Source organism: Saccostrea echinata, unplaced genomic scaffold, assembly GCF_033153115.1.
Source record: "Saccostrea echinata isolate AGI-Se365-2 ecotype Australia unplaced genomic scaffold, CSIRO_AGI_Sech_v1 ptg000004l, whole genome shotgun sequence".
NCBI lineage: Eukaryota > Metazoa > Mollusca > Bivalvia > Ostreida > Ostreidae > Saccostrea > Saccostrea echinata.
In genome coordinates this window covers 4,786,024-4,809,000 of record NW_026889753.1, presented here as the reverse complement: position 1 = coordinate 4,809,000, position 22,977 = coordinate 4,786,024, and the positions used below count along the sequence as shown (strand labels likewise).

Here is a 22,977-nt window from a genome sequence, read left to right as displayed (position 1 = left end):
TACAAAAGTGTGTCGTCAGGTGAAGGAAGTATTTAATTTAGAGATGAAAAACTAAATATTCATAGACTGATACAGACTATGTCGTAGTTTGACAGATTCAGCGTGAAAATTGGCTTCATTTGATTAAATACAGTGAATACAGAACTGAGAAGAAATAATTTTCATGGCAGGTACATATCCTATTAGGAAAAAAAGCGAAATGTTATAGCACTTCCCGAACCCTACGTGTACCAACTTGCAATTGTTTGTGTGGGTGTGCGAAAATACTTGAATATTTACATTGTTTCATGAGACTAATTTATTTACTATATAAGGAGTTAATTTATTCAATGAATCGTACTTGTACTTTTATAATTTCAATATCCGACGATAGCCAATGGTCATGAATGAAGCCATTATGGAATGGTGGTCAGACATACTGAATTACAATCTGTTTTTGTAACAAAAACCTTCATGCATCAATCATTATGTCAAGTAACAACAATATTTATATAAATTCTACTCCCAGGATACCCTTACTTAGCTGTTAACAAGTCCTGTTACAGGTGTCGCCATCATAAACAAAATTGTTTGTGATCCATAATAGTCTTGTAGCTCTAATTTTATTCATAGAAAATTTCTACAAAGAAAATTAGAGTATTTGATCAACATTGAATTCATGTAAAGAGCTACTCACTGTTATAGAATTCATGCCTTTACTTCACAAATGGGTAACTGAAATTGGAACTTAAACAATTATTCTTTTGACATGATTTCATGTACAGTAATTCATCTGAAATGGTTTCACACACATGTACATTTAATTCGATACGCTTGTTTTATTTAGAATGAAACACGGAACAATTGCAAAAGAAAAAGAACTTATTGGAACAGGTGCCTTTTGTTCCCGACATATAACATCTCAATCAAAATCTCAATCAGGAATGTGATTAAATAGCATTTTTCAACTTTGTATATGTTAGATGATTCGATATAAGTGTTGGGTGACACGAAACGCATATGGACTGTATGTTTTAAAATAAGTGAAAGACATAAATGTACGCAGAGTGCCGATAAATTTTGATGACCCAAATTCATTTAAGTTCATTACTTGTTATAATTACTTAATAAAAAGACAAAATTTTGTTGAATCTTATTTATCTATCAACTTTGTTATGAAAATACTTGTAATATACATCAGTACAGTGTATACTAATTGTAGAAAAAAGTGATTAAACTTTACAAGGACGTTGAAGTAATTTTGTCTTTTTGATGAAAGTATAGTTACATGTAATGCATGTTGAAAATACCTGGACATTGGCTCAAGTTTGACTTTTTCATTTTTAAGATATGTTTAATTTAATTCAGTGGAGAAAAAATACTTAGCAAAAAGGTGTACCTTTTTTCCTTAGCCAAAGTTTTGGCAATTCTAATTTTTTAAAATAAAAATCGAACTTTTAGAGGGTATTACATACTTAAAAGTATGGAATACTAAGAAAAAAAATGGCAGCCTTTTGATAAGGAAATGTAAATAAAAAATATGGTTTACGTTCATTAGAAAATAATTTATTTTAAAAAATCTCTAAATTTGACACAACATCCGTTACATCACCTTGGTGGTAAACAAAGATTTTATGAATATATATTACCGATCTCGGAAGATGCTGATCTTTCCACAAATATAGGTGAACACGTTGTACTGTCACATTTTTACATAGCTACAAAGTTGTATGCAAATACTTTGAATAAAACTTAAGGTATTTTGACTTAACTCTATTCTCAGTTTATGATCTTGGGGTCAGTTTTCAACTTCGTTTGTTGTTCAACACTTAGGTTTTTTTTAAACACATTCCTTCAAATCTGCGTAAGTGTGATAAAGAATCTAACATCCATACATCTGATAATTTATACCCAAAGGAGACTGGAATTTTTGTCCCTTTAACAACTCTGTCAAATGGTTGAAAGACGAGAAGGGGAAAAATGTCATTTCAGAGAAAGTGTTTACAGAATTTATGGTTTTTTAATAAAAAATTTTCTATATCTGAAGTTTTGTTAGATCTGTCTTTACTCCTAAAGCCTTCAGGGCAAATTCCAGGTCACCTCCTTATGGACTTGATGACTAAGTCTCCCCAAAACATGTAAACAATTTACTGCTACTTGTGCATTATGTAACCCACATTCTAATAATGTTTATGTTATATGAATATTTTTATAATACGTACCTTACATCCTGTTTTGTCTAGGGTGAACATCAGGGCTGCTGAACTTTTGCAGGCGTTTTCGAAAGGGGAAACCAGAAAAACTGAACTGCATTACAAACGAGAGAGTGAGAGAGAGAGATTCCCACACTCATTTTAGCAAAATAGTTTTTGAGTTAAAAACAGTTTAGACTGCATATACATGTATGATAACCGTCGTTCAAGTTCTATTAGCCTTGGACATCTAAAGTACCCAGGAACTTCGTCTCATGTTGATCATATATGAGCTCTTTCCACGTTTTTGAATGTGTTACACACAACACATATATTTAAAGCGGCATATCAATGGAACCGAATATTACAAAAACCTATTAGTATCAAGTGGCTTTCGTATGATATGCATGTACAAAAGTAAGATTGGTTTTTATTAGTTTTGCAACAAACTAGTTTTAAAATTAAAAAAAAAAGTTCAAGAAAGCCAAAGTATCGGTGTTGTGTAAAGTAAGATTTGCCCATAGCCAGCTTTCCAGGACTTCCCTCAGAGGGGAAATCTTACACCAGAACCAAATTTCCCTCTTTTCCTTTCTAAGAGTAGGACTTCCCCTCTTCTAGCAATGCTAAAATCAACTGATTTTAAAATGAAATATAAATGTTTTAGACTCAAGAATTTAGAATGAAATCTTAAAATATATATTTAAAATCAATGAGTCTCAACCCAAATTTTAACTCATAAGAAACTGCAAAATTAGTCACTCCAAAAAAGATGGGAAGACTTGATGTCTCAACATCCCTTCCGGAGTAGTGCTATATGTACCTGTTTGATCATGAAATTTAAAATGTACACCAGGCCAGTTTATATTGATTTGGTTATATGTTGCCCTCTACATATCTGTGGAGGGCAACATGTAACCAAATCAATAAAAGTCAGGATTTTCTCTACGTATCGACACTTTTTACAAAAAAGTATGTGAGAAAATTCTTAATGATTATGATTTTTGTGAAGTTTCGTTAAGATTGTCCATGAGAGTACTTGTGGGAAAAATCATAAAAGGGATACTAATAATGTTTCGCCCCCTCCCCCTTACACAAGTACAGCCATGACACTTTGTTGGGGGGGGGGGACTGGCTCTGGAGGAAATTGCACTCAAAAACTATTACACAGAGTAGGCTTTACCCCCGAAAAATTGAATCTGATGTGGAATTTCCTAGGGAGAGTCCTACTCTAGAGTCATTTTTCCCAGGGGGAAATTCTACTCTAGAGCCAGTTTTCCGTGGCTGGGGGGGTTGGGGGGGGGGGGTTGGGTTAGAGTAGAAAACCTACTTTACAAGACCGGCATACCTAATACTGTTGGCATAAACATAATTTGAATGTGATACAACTCTATACTGTAGGCGCGGATCGAGTTTGTGTTAGGAAGCGCCATAGATGGCGAGGTGTCTGGGGACCCCCAAGATTCACAACAGGTCCAAGGACAGTCCTTGATTTGGGAAAAGGCTTCGTCCTCGTAAGCTCCTGAATCAGCGATTATAGAGAACAAAAACGAATAATTTTACTTTTATTGCATCGATGTACAATGCGCATTGTGTATATGACAATGAACAATATATCTAAATTAAAATTTAATCTTTTAATATAACAATTTTACAAAATACACAATTTCTTTCTGTTGGACTGGCCACCTCAAATGTTAAGGTCAATCATATATGTTTGATGTCTGTTTTCACAATCAAAGAGAGGAACATACATGCACTGTAATATAAATTAGATTTCCTTGTATGTGGTAAGTGAACGGAAACTACAACGAGGATGGAGTGTGAAAACAAAACTCGTCTTAAAGTGAAGGGTCAACATTTGGGATACAACGACTTGTTATCTTCACTTTCATCATTTAATATATTTCTACATGTATTTAGCCAAGGTCATGTTTTGTTTAATAGAAAAAGAGACATCTGCACATATGGTGGTTTAAGTGCACATAAATCACAGGCTTTTTAAAAACTATGTGCTTTATCGCTTGATTTCAAAGAAATAAAGTGCAAAAAGTTGCCCCCCCCCCCAAAAAAAATATTATCTAGACCAGTCCACAAGCATTTGAAAGTTTATATAGAAGTGTCAAATATCAAATTTTATTGAAGTTAAAGTGCACCTTTCTGGACAAAGTAGAAAATAGGCATTTGTGTCTTTGTGTCTGTATTAATTTGGATGCATTTCCTTAAATCTCGATCCTCTGGGCGATGTTAATTGTTTTTTAAATAATCTATCTCTCCTTTGTCATAAAAAAAAATATGAAATAAATCAAAATTGACTTCACTTTGACCAAAGGTATTTGGTTGTCTCAAGGTCGTAGGAATTGGGGGATGGGGGCTACCTCCCAATAATTTTGCAGAAATATAGTATGTTATAGAAAACAACACTTTATACTTGATCCCCTTCAATAATAAAGTTTCATGACACTTTATTTATTTATTTAGATTTTGCTTCTCAAGGAGGTTTTCTTTGGTAGTGCCCCCTCCCCCTAACTGAAAATGCTTGCGCCTTCAAAACTGATTGATTGATTGATTGAATGTTGTTTTACGTCCCGTTCGAGAATTTTTCACTCATATAGAGACGTCACCATATACCAGTGAAGGGCTTCAAATACAGACCTTTACTCGGCACTCAGGGCCATTGAGCAGTGAGGGATCTTTATCGTGCCGACGCCTACCGTAACCCGCAACTTTCACTTCAAAGTGCCTAGCGCCTGGCGAAGGAACAGTTGCTACATGTACCTATTTTTTACCGACTTAGGTCAGTCGCGGCCGTGATTCGAACACACGACCTTCCGATCACGGAACGAGCGCTCTACCCACTGAGCTACCGTGACGGCATTTAACTGAATGTGTTTGGTTGTGCCCTCCCAAACTAAAATTTCTTCCTTCAGATCTGTGTCTAATTTAGTACTTACTTGCTATTGGAACCTCTAGAAGATCTAATACAATAAAACAAAATGAATTGAAAGAGCGTCAGATTTTACAGACACATGTATGAATGTTGAAGAGTAGAATTAAGCTTTCAAATAATTACATGTAAATATGATTAAGGAAAAGAAAGCACTAAATAATCACAGAAGAGAGAGTTATAACTAGTTCCACTGAACTTGAACTCCTAGTTTTCCAGTGAGACACTTTAATTTAAACCATAGGATATACATGTATACGAGGCTTTTATTCAAAAAACCATAAATAATATGAAATAAAACGTCATTCTTCATATCTTTTGACGTATTTCCGTTCAAAACACTATCCATACTGTCACTATCAATGCAATTGTTTGTCCTTGAAACACTTCAATCAATATATTACCAAGGAGTAAGTTTCCTCTAAAAAGGAAATCTGTTATAATTTAAGGTCATACATGTAGATGGGTAACCTCACTATAGACAGGGGTCGCTCCTAGATCGACAGGAAGTCTATATAAGGTCAGGTCAGACCATGGTTTGATTAGTACGTCCGTATATTTTAGATCTGTTCGATGCACTGAAAGAACATCTTTTGTGGAAGTGAATGCGGTTTCAGCACTTGATAATTCGTAATGCTATTTATAAGTGTTTATAAGTATGGTATGGTATCCTGATACATGTATGTCCACGTAGTTAACTATTGCACCATCAAGTCATCGACCCATAGTCGATGGTGCTATAACGATGACACGATGGTGCAATGACGATGACGTGATCATAACGCAGTGACAATGATGCAATGGAACTATAATTAATGTCATGACGATGTGCGATATTGAGTATCGCTTCTCGTCACTGCGCCATCATCATTGTATCGTCGCGCAATCGCATCATCGTCATCGCATCATCATCATCACTGCGATATCGCACCATATTGTCATCGTAATGTACATGCACCATCGACCCAAGCATCGATAGTCAGGCCCGTAGGAAGCAATTTCACTTTGAGGGGGCACAACCATACATTTCAACTTCCAAAATTCCTTGACAAGCAAAAAAAAAAAAAAAAAAAAGTCATCAGACGTTATTATTGAGGGGGCACAAGCACATAGCTCTTTTTTTAAAATAGTAATTTATATATCGGAAAAATTATTTGGGGGGGGCACGCCCCCCCCCCCCGGTGCCCCCTCCCCCCGGTTCCTACGGCCATGATAGTGAATTACGTTTCTTAATCCTGATTCCATATTAAAGGAAACATTTATGTCGATGATAGTTTTAAAAAAAAAATCACCTAACAACCCTGCGTTTTTAAATAAAAAGTTACATGTACATGTTTGAAAAAAATAGAAAACAGGAGCTCCTACACATTAGTGTTTAAAGCTATATATGGCGTATCTGAGCTAAAAAAAAATAATAAAATAAAAATACGAGATTGAATGTAGATGAACATGATATTTGTTATTTACGTTCAAATTAAAATTTTCACCGATTTTTAATTTGAATAACACCACGTTTCTATAGTTAAATTAACTTAAAATTGTATCTGATATTTGAAAGCCGAGTCGGTAAATAAATCGGTTATTGTTTTAAATTTCTAATATCTATGAAACGCAATTGATTTAAATTGTGTAATTTACAGGAAAGTCCTATCTTTATATAAAGAAATAAAACAAATAGGAAGATCTTTTTAATTTTAGTGAGTCAAAACTTATCAAAAATACGCCATATATGACTTTATAGGTGTCTTCTATGATTTGTGTCTTCGACAGAGTTTCCGGTGGTCGGGGCTAGAACTGACACCTATTTCCACTCATCTTATCCCCAGCCATCTGACAAAAGGACGGTGTAACCCTCCCCCCCCCCCCAATAGTATTTTTATATACCGTAGAGAGCCAATCTCTAAAACTTAAAAAAAAAAAAAATGGAAAAAAGACATCAGATATCGATCGGAATACAGGTATGATAGCCTAAGTTCTGTACAATCTCTCAAAACAGCGTAGCTAAAATTATGAAAAGAAACAACTTGAAAAATAATATAGAAATTAAAAATAATTCCATAATGACTTCGGAGCTCTTATAAATTTTGAAATGTTTTTAGAACTGTTTATCGGATAATAGGAATAATAAACAATAATATAAGCAATAAATACTAATGCTTGGTTTATTCAAAAATTGATATTGTGGATTAACTGTTACAGTAACGTTAACATTTTTTGTAGACAGCGCGTCCCGAAAATTTGACCATTTTTTTTCTTTGAGAGAGAGGGGGGAGAGTGGGAGAGAGAAGCCACTTATCTGCGTTGAAGTATTTGACCGCTTATCGCTCGAATAAAAACTTTTATTTCTTTCTCAGCACGTCTGCATATGTTCCATCCTACTACCACATTGCAAATCGATCTTGCGGAACAAAAGAATCAACATCTTCTCGTCGTGTTTCGTATCTGTTACTCAATTTAACGTCCTCGTCGATTTCCTGGAAATTGTCATGTTTATTTAAGTTTAACGTTAAACACAGGTGGGTTTTCAGAGAAAATTCAGATATACGCTCAATAAAGCACTGTCTATTTCGAAAGAATTTTTAAACAAACACGTGCACGCTCAAAAAAGACGAATTTTTATGATTTCTTGTTGGATGGCACATGAAGATAGGCTTATTCTTTGTTTTAGAATCAACTTGAAAAACAAGAGGCCCATGGGCCACATCGCTCACCTGAGCACTTTGGCTAGGAAAAAGCAGAAATCACTTCAGTATTGAAAAGTTTAAATATGATAGTGGTTCGGGTGGGGGGGGGGGGGGGGGTATGATTTGAACTAACTTGAATCTGCACTCCCTAAGATTGATATTGAAGTAATATGACATATAATGGCTATGCTGTTCTTAAGAATAAAATTTTTATTGATATATCCTTTGTATTCCTTTCTATAACTATGATCCCCTGTTATGGCCCCTCAATACTCCTGGGGGTCATGATCTAAAAAAAAAAATAATGAATTTACATTACCTGAGATGCTTTAATATTATTATGTTCGATCATGATTTTGCTGTTCTTGAGAATAAGATTTTTCCTATGTTCAACTTTGATCATCCATTGTGGCCCCACCCTACCCCCGGAGGTCATGATTTGAATAAAATTAACTTGATTCTACACTACTGAGAATGCTTCCATATACACAAGTAAATATGACTGATCATATCTTTGCTGTTCTTGAGAAGAAGAATTTTATAGATTTCTCCTATGTATTCCTATTCCTGTAAAACTATGATCGTCCACTATGGCCCTACCCTATCTCAGGGGTCACGATTTGAACATACTTGAATCTACACTGCCTGGGGTTGCTCCCATACCACTATAACCAAACATCACTTTGTTGTTCTTGAGAATGAGATTTTTAAATATTTTTCCTACGTAAAACTTTGATCGCCTACTGTAGCCCCAACCTACTCCTGGGGGTCATGATTTGAACAAACTTGAATCTACACTACCTGTACCTGGGGATGCTTCCATATAAATATGTCCATCATGGTTTTGCTGTTCTTGAGAAGAAGATTTTTAAAGATTTTCCCACTGTATTCCTATGTAAAAATTTGATCGCCCATTGTGGCCCCACCCTATCCCCGGGGGCCATGATTTGAACATATATGAACCAACATTACCTCACGATGATTCCACGTCAGTTTCATAATTATTTTCTAGCACTGTTGTTCTTGAGAGGAAGATTTCAAATGATGCCATTAATTTTTCACGAATTCGTAATTATCTCTCCTTGGACGAAGGAATGCGTGGTCCTTCATTTAAACAAACTTGCATCCCCTGTACCCACGGATACTTTGTGGCAATTAAGTTGAAATTGGCCCAGTGGTTCTTGAGAAGATGAAAATGTGAAAAGTTTACAACGACAACGACGATAGACAACGGACAAATTTCGATCAGAAAAAACTCACTGGAGCCTTTTGGCTCAGGTGAGCTAACAATCCCTTGAAAAACTTTCCAGATTTTTTTTTCAATCAAGCACAAGTGCATCAAATGAATGTGAAACATTTGGTAAATGTAACTAGAAGTTGGATACCAAAACAACAAGATTTTTCTATTGTAGATTTATCAAGTTTTTTTTTAAATAAACAGTGGAACGACTTTATCTTTACGGGTCCCCAGAAAGACGCGACAAAATTTATAGTGTCGCCGTAGTCGTATTTGTCAATCAATATCTCTAAAATAAGGTCAGAAACCTACTGATATAACTGCTTTAAGATATGTTGGGCATACTAAATTAGAAATATTCAAAATATGATAAAAATTGAATGACAAGTATTTTTTCAGCTCAAGGTCCTTCTTCCCCTTAAAACTTTAATTGAATCCGGCGTCCTTTGGATTTATCAAATCTGGGTAGTATATTGTGAACAGAAACTGTCTGTTGTCTGTTTTTTTTTTTTTCATTTTTGTACCATTACTTTTAAAAACAAATTAAATATTTTCTGCGATGTATTATTAATTCTGGGAAGGGGTGCTGAAAATCTAGTGAGACAGTTGCCTCATTGTCACAGTGGAAGCTACGTCCATGTCAGGTATAATAAAAGGCATTAAAAACGTGATAACTCCATTTTATCAGTATTCTCTACAATTCCAAATTATCTGTAGCGAGAGGAAGTGAAGTTTCCTTTTAACAAAATTTTAAGAATCAGCTTAGAAAATTTCCTTTCAAACAATTTCGACCTGGAGGTCAATCACGTCAGTCAAAACAGTTAACATGCTATTGCTAACTTGTAAGTCATTTTATTTAGATCACTTACTATATTGTAAATAAATCACCAACATGACCTATATCTATTACAAATCTGTGCAACTATATTATTTTATTATTTTTTAAAAATAAATATTCTGCAGAATTTGCTCCAAGATTTAAAACTATAATTATTCCTTCGTAACAATACCCTATGAATATTTATTTGCCCTAAAGTAATGCCCGTAACCTTCACTGTATTTTGATCCTATCAAGTGTGTAATTATAGGTTCGTCAAAATCATATATATGGTGCTTAAGAAGGACTCTTTATCAAAATGACCTCTCTCTTTGTTTTTTAAGTTTCTCAGGTACCAGATTATCTTGGATAACATCCATGAAACTCTGTGACAAATGTAATTTATATGAAGCTCAGTTTTGTTTTATTTAGTCAAATTCCAGTAAGTTGTGTACACACTATATACACTTGGCATGTGCATGCAATATGACCTGATGATTGAATATGTGAAAGAAACACAGACACACACCATTCTCTCCATTTTAGTAATACTGTCTGATTGCATGAAATTATGAATAGTTACAGAAAATATCATATCGCACATAATGACCTCAATATTGTAAACATAATATTCAAAAATCCTCCTATTTCTAGCTAAACTGCTCAGGATTAGACTGTATAAAGCCAAGACAATAGAGAGCTTCTAAGATTTCTGCTCGGTCAGTGGCAGACATGTAATCATAAGGTTTCGTGTAAGATATAGTCGCCCTGTTTGTCTTGTCAACCTTTCCTCTTTCCCTGATCATCTGGTAATGCCCTTGACTTATCTGAAGGAATGTGAAAATAACCTACAAAAATAAATTGAAAGCAGTTTTGGTTAATCAATCTTGAGCAAACTTTAAGAAGGGAGTGAAAATCCATCAATTCACTATAAATGATAAAAAATCTAATAATGACTCAAATCACTTGTTCAAATGTACATGTATACATTTTTTCTTATAAATTTAAATAAAAATGTTTTGAAACAACTCAGCATTTTTGGATAAAATATTCTTGGAGCATCTGTAATGGTTCCTTTTCCTAAAGAATGTTTATATAACATATATGACCTGGCCCTCTAATGAGAATGTATTTAAATATAAGAGTTATCATGTACTTAGTGGTTTATACACGAATTATCATATACGTAGTAGTTTATACATGAATTATCATATACTTAGTAGTTTATACACGAATTGTCATATACTTAGTAGTTTATACACGAATTGTCATATACTTAGAGTTTATACACGAATTATCATATACTTAGTAGTTTATAAACGAATTATCATTGTACTTAGTAGTTTATACACAAATTATCATATACTTAGTAGTTTATACACGAATTATCATATACTTAGTAGTTTATACACAAATTATCATATACTTAGTAGTTTATACACAAATTATCATATACTTAGTAGTTTATACACGAATTGTCATATACTTAGTAGTTTATACACGAATTATCATATACTTAGAGTTTATACACGAATTATCATATACTTAGTAATTTATACACAAATTATCATATACTTAGTAGTTTATACACGAATTGTCATATACTTAGAGTTTATACACAAATTATCATATACTTAGTAGTTTATACATGAATTATCATATACTTAGTAGTTTATACACAAATTATCATATACTTAGTAGTTTATACACGAATTATCATATACTTAGTAGTTTATACATGAATTGTCATATACTTAGAGTTTATACACGAATTATCATATACTTAGTAGTTTATACACAAATTGTCATATACTTAGTAATTTATACACGAATTATCATATACTTAGTAGTTTATACACGAATTGTCATATACTTAGAGTTTATACACAAATTATCATATACTTGGAGTTTATACACGAATTATCATATACTTAGAGTTTATACATGAATTATCATATACTTAGTAGTTTATACACAAATTATCATATACTTAGAGTTTATACACAAATTATCATATACTTAGTAGTTTATAAACGAATTATCATATACTTAGTAGTTTATACACGAATTATCATATACTTAGAGTTTATACATGAATTATCATATACTTAGAGTTTATACATGAATTATCATATACTTAGTAGTTTATACACGAATTATCATATACTTAGAGTTTATACACGAATTATCATATACTTAGAGTTTATACACAAATTATCATATACTTAGTAGTTTATACACAAATTATCATATACTTAGTAGTTTATACACTGATTCCGCAGTGTGTGATATGGTTGACTTCACAATACCTCATATCAACAACCTGTCCAAAAACCCATGTCATTAATCAGAAAGGCATGCAAAAATTCATATCAAACCAGATTAACATTTTAGAAAGTTTAAAATTTTATTAACTTGATTTATTGAAATAAACATGCAATACAAATCCCGTACTAAAATTTGTTGACTTAATTGACCTAAAATAGGCTGTATTAGATTTTTTGAGAAAAAGGCCATACTGCTTAAATGACTTTATGTAAACTTGCATATTAAATATTTTAAATCTAATGAAATAATAGAATACTACATATTAAACTCCATATCATACATGTCACATCAACCCTCAGGCCCAATATCAACCCTTGGGCTGGTATGACATATGATATGGATTTTAGTATGCAATATTCTCTATGCATTCATCTAAATATTCTTTGTAAAATTATTCTCAAAATTGCAATTTATTTTTTTCAGAAATTCATTGTTTGGTTGTTTACAAGTTAAAGAGTATCTCAAATTGACATTTATTTTGATGTGAATTTAAGAAAAAGCACAGTTTTCTTAACTGAATAATTCCTCAAAAATATTAGACCCTTGCTTCCCTTATTAAATGTGGTCAGAAACTTGTTAACAAGATATGATGGGTCATAATAATACACATATATGTAAATTATAGACATTGCAAATGCTCATACCCTTGGCTTTTTCAGAAGAGGACATAAAACACAAATATTAAGCTCTAGCTGGACTTACTTTTGTCCCTATACACAGAAGACCCACCACTCCTGCTGGGAAGAAAAATGAAGATTCTCTTTCTATCAACAGTTCAATTCCATGTTGACCTAACACTATCTTTGACAGATGTTCAAATGTGAATGTCTCTCCTTTAGCATAGTCTCCTATGAATGCATCATACTGCTGTACCTAAAATAACCAGTATATAAATGCATTGACAATTGAAACAAATAAATGACGTTAATAGGTCATAAAGGTCACAGAAGCATCATGCACCAACTTTTTTTTCTATATAAATGAAACCATAATTCAATCAATTTCATTATTTTGACATTATAATCATTAAGTTAAGTCACTATACACCAAACATCCTTGAACTGATATCTTAAATACCATGGATATATTGAAGTGATTTTGAAGTCCCAACCACTTACTCTTAAAGTATTTTACCCTCCATATCTTGAATCCTCGGATATCTCAAAGTTTTTTCTCAGTCCCATCGAGTTCGAGATAACGAGGTTTACTGTATAAAGTATCATTTACATACAATTTGTCAGTTTGAAACCATCTTCTACAATTAATTTTCATGACTAAGGAACCTCTTTACTTTAATACACTATTAAACAAATGATTCCTTGCTAGAAAAAATTCTATGGTCATTATAATGACCTTGTTAGCAAATACAACCTATCACAGGATATTGTATTTTGAGCGACATACATATATTTCATATATACCAATTAATATGCTACATGAGATTATAGCACATTCATGGCTGGTGATAAAAATCATTACAGAAGCAAGTGCCTGTGACAATTAAATTTAAACTCTCTTCACCTACAGATTAAAAGTCACTTTAAACTTGGTATTTCTTGATAATCTGATACAGCTACATGTACCACTTAGATATATATATATGTGATGCATATGTATATGTATTGCAATTGTACACCATAACATTATCACTAAACTAAATTGAGAAAACAATTAAAAAAAAAAGAAATACAGAAGGATGGACAAGCTAGAATGCCACCAAAGTAGCCTCTATGACAGGAAAATGTGAGGAAAAGCAAAACAGCTTTGTGCCTTCTAGCATGGAGGGAAGGAAACATATAACTAAATTGATCCATGAAATCACAATCTTCCTTTAAATGGGGGATGCTTTTGTGATTGATCTCTTGGTGTAACTAGAAAGTATATGTAGCTCTTCAGAAGAAAAAAGTGGAGCCATCAAGTGTTTTTTGTCAGACAAAACAATAAATATGCCAGTCATTTATTTCTTACCTTGGTAACTACAAGAAGTTCCGAATTTTTCTTTGAGGTAGATGTAGGAAAAGTCAAAAACCGAATATCTGGTGAGCCCTGGACCATGGTGTCCTTGATTTGTATTATCTCACAGAGAGTCTTTCCTGGCCTACCAAAATGAAAATTAAAATGGAAAAAGCTAAGTTACTGGACTTTAATGATTATCTGAATAGGATTAAAAACATTACCTGTACAAATATAAATGAGTATACATTCCTAAAGATTTTCTTACAGGTTCTTTTTCATAACAACAATGTAACAATCTGCAAGAAAAACAATTTGGCTTGAAGTACTCCAATATTTAACAATGGTTGCTGATTACATTCAAAATTTTCAAAACTTATAATACCTTTTCAAGACCTATAATAAACATTTTCGAACAATTTTTTTTTCTTATACCAAAAAAAAAAAACAAACAAAACAAAAAAAACAACAACAACAACAACAAAAACCATGGAATTTTTAATTGTTAAAAAAAATAAAACTTTCAAACTGCAATAATATTCTTAACTAGAAATATGTCCATAGGACATGAATGCCCCACCGAGGGTATATTAGTAATGCAACATGAAAATTTGTCTTAGTGTATGAAATTTGATGAGAATATCTTGAATAGTTACTTTAAAATTGAAATCTAAAAAGTTGGATATAGATGATAAATTCTCACAAAATTATGTACAAGTGCATAAGCTTACATAAATACATCTTAAATGGTTTCTTTAAAACTAAGCAATATGCAAATTTAAGAAAAGTGAGGTCAAGGTCACAGGGAAGTTCAAGGTCAAACATTTTTGATGCAGTTGAATAGATCTCACAAATACATATCAGCATATTAAGTTTAATAAAAATATTTTGAATGGTTTATTTAAAACTGATCTAAACACTAATTTTACATAAATGAAGTTAAGGTCAAGGGAAAGGTCAAGGTCAAAGAATGTTGATGCAGTTGAAAAGCTTACATCAGTATGTATTAGCATATGAAGTTTAATAAAAATATTATGAATAGTTTCAATAAAACTGAGTTTAACACTAATTGATAAAAGTGAGGTCAAGGTCAAATGAAAGGCCAAGGTCAAAAATGTTGATGCAGTTGAATTGCTTACATCAGTATGTATCAGCATATGAAGTTTGACACTAATTCAAGAAAAGTGAGGTCAAGGTCAAAGGAAAGGGCAAGGTCAAAAAATGTTGCTGTAGTTGAATACCTCTCATCAGTATGTATCAGCATATGAAGTTTGATAAAAATATCTTGAATGGTTTCTTAAAAACTGAGCTAAACACCAATTTAAGGAAAGTGAGGTCAAGGTCAAAGGAAAGGTCAAGGTAAAAAAAAAATGTTGATGCAGTTGAAAAGCTTTCATCAGTATGTATCAGCATATGAAGTTTGATAAGAATATCTTGAATGGTTTCTTAAAAACTGAGCTTAACACTAATTTAAGAAAAGTGAGGAGGGAGGTCAAGGTCAAAGGAAAGGTCAAGGTCAAAAAATGTTGATGCAGTTGAATAGCTCTTATCAGTATGTATCAGCATATGAAGTTTGATGAAAATATCTTGAATGGTTTCTTTAAAACTGAGCTAAACACTAATTTAGGAAAAGTGAGGTCAAGGTCAAAAGAAAGGTCAAGGTCAAAAGATGTTGATGCAGTTGCATAGCTCTCATCAATATCTATCAGCATATGAAGTTTGATGAAAATATCTTGGATAGTTTTTTGAAACTGAGCTTTGAACTGGGCTAAACACAAAGCGAGATGAGAGGACAGAAGACGGACATGACAAAGACTATATGCCCCGGCCATATTCATTGCGGGGCATGAAAAAATTATTTTTAAAATAACAAGTTCATGAGCAATAAAAAAGTGTCTGCAGTCTGTATATGTGCCTTGCATAAATTATAAAGCCTATGCAAGACATATAAACAGCAGATACACTTTGATTGCATAACTTCCCATCAGCCATGATCAATGCTGGGTGGGCTTAAAATTTTAGCAAAAATATAATGCTGTTTTAGATGAATGTTCATTCATATTAAAATCTATGTGTAACGTATACCTGTATGACAACATACATATACTTACTCAGGATAAAGAAAGCAGATTTTTGAGAAAGCCATTAAGAGGTTGGTAAATCTTTCCTTTCCCTGATATGGTTTGCCCCATCTTGTTAGAAGCATGGAAAAATATCTCAAGAATTCTAAAACATTCATCCTCCATACTGAATATACTTGTAAACTGTGAAGAAAACAAGAGGCTCATCACATGGAATACAGTGCTTACCTGTGATATATATACTGATCATATCCAGGTAACCAAGATATTTATCATCTTCAAAACTTTCTTTACAATACAATTTGCAGTTTTGCATGATGTAAGAAGGGTTTGAACTTTCACCACCAACAGCAGGAACACTTTCAATAAAGGTTCAAGAAACAGCATCATTTGACATACTTCAATCAACTTGATCTTTTTACAACATACTGTATGTGTACATAAATTGGCACATTCAAAATTTAGCGCAATCACTGGGTATGAAGTTGTTGGTGAAATCATGAATTAGCGCTATACATGTCTGTGCCATATATTGTATTTATAAATGGTTTCTTAGCGGTATTCATGAATTAGCGCACCATTGTCTGCGCCAAAGCCGCTAAAATATGAAGCCCGCTTTTTTAAGTACACGAACAGTATTTTTTTGTATCTGAGTACATACATGTATCTGCAACTGTCGTTAATCAACCCATAAAAGCCTTCTTCTACTATATATTACCTTTTCCAATCTTCTTGCTCCATCTTTTTCAAACTTTCAACAATACTGTGGTTTTCTTCTTCAAATACTTCGATAGCTTCCATGGTCTGCTGTAGAGATTCTCTAACTCCACTCCCTGTCAATGATTTCTCTGCACTCTCAAAATCAAATGAAAATTTCCACCAATCTTTTGTTAATTGTATCAACTTTTTCTTTATTCCTGGAATTTCTATGTCACTACACATTAATTTGGGTTTGGGAATGCCCTCTTTCAACATGGACATAAATGTCTGAAGCTCTGTGGCAGTTTCATCATAATAAATACCCAGATCTAAGAGATGACTCATTTTCCAGTCTGATGCTTTTGTTGGAAATATTTTATCATGTTTTATAAGTTTAAAGTAATCTGAAGACTCTGTTCCAGAGGAACCTTCATCAGCTGAGGAAAAGGTACCTTCCATGATACTGCTGTTCTTTCTCTTTGCCATAATGCCACCTTCCTGCAGGTATCACCATGAGGATTTTACCAGTGTATAAATTTGTAATCATATCATTTTCATGTCATACTATCGAGACCAAAGAAGATCGGACAGCCTTAATTTAAGTTAAACCTGTTGCTACTTTACATTACTCCTGAAAAATTTTTTTCAAAAATGAGTAATTGAAAGAAGAATTTTTTTTGTTAAATAAGATGATACATGATGTATGTTATTAATTCCCTACATGTTACTATATATTTTAAAAAAAAATTATATAGATGTAGTGCATACAATTAAAAAAACGAAAAGTTCAATTCTGTTGAGAAACACAATAAAGTCTTGGTCACAGGTGCTTGGGGATCAAAGCGTCAAAACTCTGCTCGTCGAGTGGAAAAGTCCAGAGAACAAAATTAAAAAATGAGTGGGTTTAAAAATTCAATTCCAGTGTTTAAATATTGCATGAGTAAATAGAACTTGTTTACGTCTGATTTTCCCTAAAACATTACGATGTTTATCCGATGTAATTTTAGAAACAGATTTTTAGCCAATCAAATTCTCTGTGCGGGATTAGCACATACCATTTCATGGTTGAATTCGACTTTTCCACTCGACGAGCAGAGTTTTGACGCTGTTTACGGAGACTAAAGAAAATAAAGACAAGCATGCCATATATGGTTGTGTAGATAAATTATCGTAGAAAACATAGGTATAAACAGTTTGTCAGTGTATTTCCTCTGAAAGTGTAAATGAGTGCGATTCTGGGGGAGGGGGGTACTCCGTGTAATTCGGAGTTAGATACCTTGTGTTATTATTATACTATATGGGTTAAAAATTTATTACCGAAACAAGTGCCTGTGTACAAGTACCTGACACCTGTAGCGTCACGTTAGCCTCAGTCAAGAGTGGATGGAGGTACATGTAATACGTCCTACGGTGTTAAAACTTTCGTTTGAAGCGAAGATGTACGATTTCGATGGTCAATAGACAATGCAACTTCACGTATCTATCAACTTTCTCCTGAATAGTTTCATATCAAATGAGTCTGTTCAAAACGACAACAATTTGAAAATGAAAGTAGCTGTCGTCTTTTTACAAATGCTAAAACCGAGAAGGTCATCAATTTCCGATATGCGATTCGTACAATATTTTTTTCGTTACATATTTTTTACTTATTAAAGTATTATTAATTGGGAAGGTGGCCACTTTCATATTTGGGCGACCTTTCTATGAAAATTTGCATTAAAAATTGTGTCAGAGAAAAGAAAAAAAGTGGAACCCCCCCCCCCCCATTCCCCTCAGAGAAATGGACAGGCGTTCGCCTATATCCACGGTTAAAGATTCTGACACTTTCAGATGAGAAATACCATGTTAAAAAAGTACCACCTACATTGTATATATACATAACCTCTACTTTAAGTATATAGGTGTGGTAGGTAAAGGTATTTCTTGTCTGAAAGTGTCAGAATTGATCAACTGCAACCTCTTGGGTGAGTTAGAATAATCTAACTGTGTCTCGGGACAGGCCCTCACCGGGTCCGTAGGACATTTATCATTTTAAAGATTCTAACATTCTATCTAGGGTGTGTGCTACGTCGCGTTACTCAATTTGTTTGCAGACACTGTTGCAGTTATGAGTACATCTTTCTAACAAGAGGCCCAAGGGCCTTTACGGTCACCTGAGTATAGTACAACATTTTAGAGGATCCATAGAGTATAAAATAAACTGATAGATGAATTAAGCTTTGTTGCCCAAAAGCAAGAGAAATGGGATTATCAGGATCAACGAAATAATTACTCTATCCCTCTTTTATCACTATCACCATGCAGACTATTAACAAAAATAACATTGCTTTTGTACTGTCTATTTTTTCAACTCCGTATCTAATCTCTCACATTGGTCTCTCTTGCAATTGGTCTTTGAAGAACAATTTTAAAAAGTTAAATTCTTTTTGTTTTATTTTTATTTATCTATTATTCACAATTCTACCCGATCATTAAAACTGTAAAAGTACCTTTTGTATTATACAATAAAAAATCTTGCATAATTTACTTATTCTATTTACTTTTCAAATGATTTTTTTTTTTTACAGTGATTCATTATCAAAAGTGTATGGCAAAAAGGAATAACTTCTCTCAGTAGAACACAAATCAAAATGTCCCTGGCTAGGACCATAACACTTGACCAAATGGTCCAGTTGTTCAAAACTGTGGTAAAAATATCCTCGCTTATTAAAAATTTTACACCGTTTACCTCCGATATGCCCAGGAGCAGAGAAGATTTTCAAAGAAATAAATAAATGCATTTTCACAACAGGTTCAACGCAGCCCTACCTAAATACCAGAGCCCATGACTCAGGGTCATGAAATTTACAAATTTTGAAGAGGTACCCTCATCATCATAACTATGCACTTACACATGTAGTTAAAGATTTTCAAAGAATTAGCACATTTTCTCTATACATGTATTATCAAAAGACCCCTCCCCCCCCCCCCACCACCACCACCAAAAAAAAAAAAACAACAACACCAGAACCCCTGACCCTGGGACTACAAGTTTTAATTTTGTAAGAAGCACCCTTACTCACCATAACTATGCACTTTGTGTATCTGCTCAACACCAAGGAGCAGACAGGATTATTTAATAGAATCAATGCATTTTCACTATATTATCGATGGACTTCTGCGAGAAGCGCTGACTTTTACAATCGACGGCTTACTTTTACACTGGGACAATATACGGCAGCTCTTTTGCGATATAAATGTTTAGCTTAACTATTAATTAAACCATAATAATTCAAAGTATATATAACGTTGTCTACGGAGGGGAAGGAGATAACACCCTATACTAACCCCCTCCTTTCCCATTTGACCAACTACTACCAAGTTTTCATTCCGGATTTTTTTTATCCTTATTTGATTCCTTCATAAATTGAGATTGAAAGGAAATACTATCCCTCACGAACAAGGTATTTTAAGTTAATATGTTATTCTACCTCCCATCATCTCTTGTGTTGATTTCATACAAATAAATTATGTAAGTGCCTCTCACACCATACCTATGACTTCTAGTGAGGTTTTCTAATCTAATATCAATTCCGAACCTCCGTACATAACACATGTTTAAATACATGTCAAAGTAAGCTGTCGAGTGTGAAAGTCAGTGCTTCTCGCAAAAGTCCATGAGTATCCCAGCTTTAAACCAGAACACCCGACTCAGGGGCCATTAATGAAACTCACAATTCTGGAAGAAGCACTCTTGCTCATCATACAATGTAACTATACATGTAGTTTCTTTGCTTTATACCCAGTAGCAGAGATAAATATTTTCAAAGAAATTATGCTTTTTCAATATATAATCAACAGACCCCGTTTTCGCCAGAACCCCCGACCCTGGGGCCTATATACATGTATATGTGGTATGCTTTTAAAAACAAACAAACATGATATTTCTTGTAGGAAGGTGTCAGAATCTTTATTGTAACAACTTTTTAAGTGTGTTTAAAGCAGATTCAAAATTTTATTAATTTATTTTACTTTTAACAATTCGGAAGACAAGTTCCTATGAGTACATGTACATATACGTCATAAATAGGTTACAGTGTAAGAAACACTATTATATATCCCTGTTGAAATAAACGTTATGCTTTATTTCAAAACCTTACATCTGAATTCAAAAGGTATTCTCTCTCTCTACATATATTTTTATGTAGCTGGCTCAAAAGTAAAGGTGCACGAAAAGTAACTCGTGTATATTTCTCATTAAACAACCCATAAAAGCAATCAGAGACATATCTCTTATATGTCTCTGAAGCAATACACAAGCTGTTGGGAGCGACTAGCGGAAGACAACTCTGGATAGAGAATGCTCCAACAATATCAGAGAAAAAATGTAACAGGCGGTCGGAGACATCATTAGAATTAACTATGGGCATTTTTTTGTTTTCAGAAACCCTTTAATAGTACCAAAATTGTTTATGTTCCTAGTAATTGTTGTAGCCTGAGAGTTACATCCCTGCAGACCATAGCTATAAAGTTGACCAGCCAAAAATACTGTTTGACTTAACATTTTATTCCAAGTAAAATTGCAAAGCGCATTAATTTGTCACTTTGTATTTATTATATATCTTACATGGAAAATTGTTAAGTCAAACAGTTATTTTGTCAACTTTTTAACTATGGGTTGCTAGAGGTGAAACTCACTGCCACAAGTCAACAATTAGGAACATATTTTGGACACTCTTCAGTCAATCTACGATTAAAGGACCAATTCAGGGTATAAAACATGAAAAAATTAAAAATTTCGTTACGGAAGTTAATCGTTACTGGAGTTAATTTCCAGCAGTAAAAGTTGAAATTCTCGGTAATAGTTAAAATTAAAGTTTGTTTTTAAATGTTAAACAAAATTATGAAGCATTTCGCTCCCAAAATAATAAAAATGTTTATATCTTTAATGCAGAAACATTCCTGAATTACTGTTACGGATGTTAATTTTTTAAGAGAGACAACAGTTTTTGTCTAATTCATTTTGTTTTGTCGAAAATGTATCATTGGTCTAAAGTAACAGAGTCGCAACTAGAATCGATGATATTCAATTCCATGGTCACTTTCAGATAACTTTCAGTTCTTTTTGAAATCTGCATTCTGTGCGTTTAATTTCAAACAAAATCGTTACGGAAATTAATTGATTATCAGCGACATGCATTGATTTCGTATGAAAGAAGAGTCATGCATTTCTTTGCGAGAAGTTGTTTATTTTCTTTTTATATAGGAAAATTTTTTTTTTTGAGCAAATCACAAAATTTTACCAAATAAATGACATAAAAACTTACGACTTTTCAACTCTGTATACAACCATTTCCCACGATAAATTAAAGTCCAGGCTTTTTCACTTCATTGACAACTGCTTTTTCAATAAAAATGGAACTCGTAAATTTATTTACCTTGTCAATGGTCAATTGCAAAATTATTAATTGTTAAATAACACTCTGGTTTTACACACAAGTACTCTGAAGTTGATATTAAAAAGATGCTTGAATTTCTGATTGACAATATCTTTTTTTTTTTTGGAGACCAGGTCTTCCAACAATCTATTGGAATTCCCTTGGGTACCAATTGCGCTCCGTTGTTAGAAGACCTATTTTTGTATTCATATGAGGCAGAATTTATTCAAAATCTTACACATGAGACAAAGAAATCTCTTGCTGTGGCCTTCAACTCGACATTTAGATATATCGACGACATATTATCAATTAACAAATGAACTGTAATTTCCATTTATATGTTGACACGATATATCCCAGTGAGCTTGAAATAAAAGATACCACAGAGTCTGACACATCTGTTTCATATTTGGATATTTTACTAGAAAAAGGCAATGGTAATCTAACAACAAAGCTTTATGATAAACGTGATGACTTCAACTTTTCAATCGTCAACTTCCATTACTTATGCAGCAACATACCCTTATCACCTGCATATGGGGTGTATATCTCTCAGTTGATTAGATACACAAGAGCATGCTCTACGTATGAACAATTTCTCAAACGATGTAAGTTATTGACAAACAAGTTGATGAAACAAGAATAT

General features: G+C 33.1%; 1 protein-coding gene across 1 annotated transcript; it reads right to left on the bottom strand.

The window, feature by feature from the left end:
- Positions 1-10,265: 10,265 nt before the first annotated feature.
- LOC133179413 (uncharacterized) lies at positions 10,266-18,416 on the bottom strand. Its single transcript, XM_061314176.1, has 6 exons — positions 18,258-18,416; positions 16,934-17,545; positions 16,246-16,398; positions 14,150-14,279; positions 12,884-13,054; positions 10,266-10,701 (listed from the first exon to the last, which is right to left on the bottom strand). Exons 2-6 carry the CDS (start codon positions 17,398-17,400, stop codon positions 10,504-10,506), a joined length of 1,119 nt encoding a protein of 372 aa, XP_061170160.1. The 5' UTR covers positions 17,401-17,545; positions 18,258-18,416; the 3' UTR covers positions 10,266-10,503.
- Positions 18,417-22,977: the final 4,561 nt, after the last annotated feature.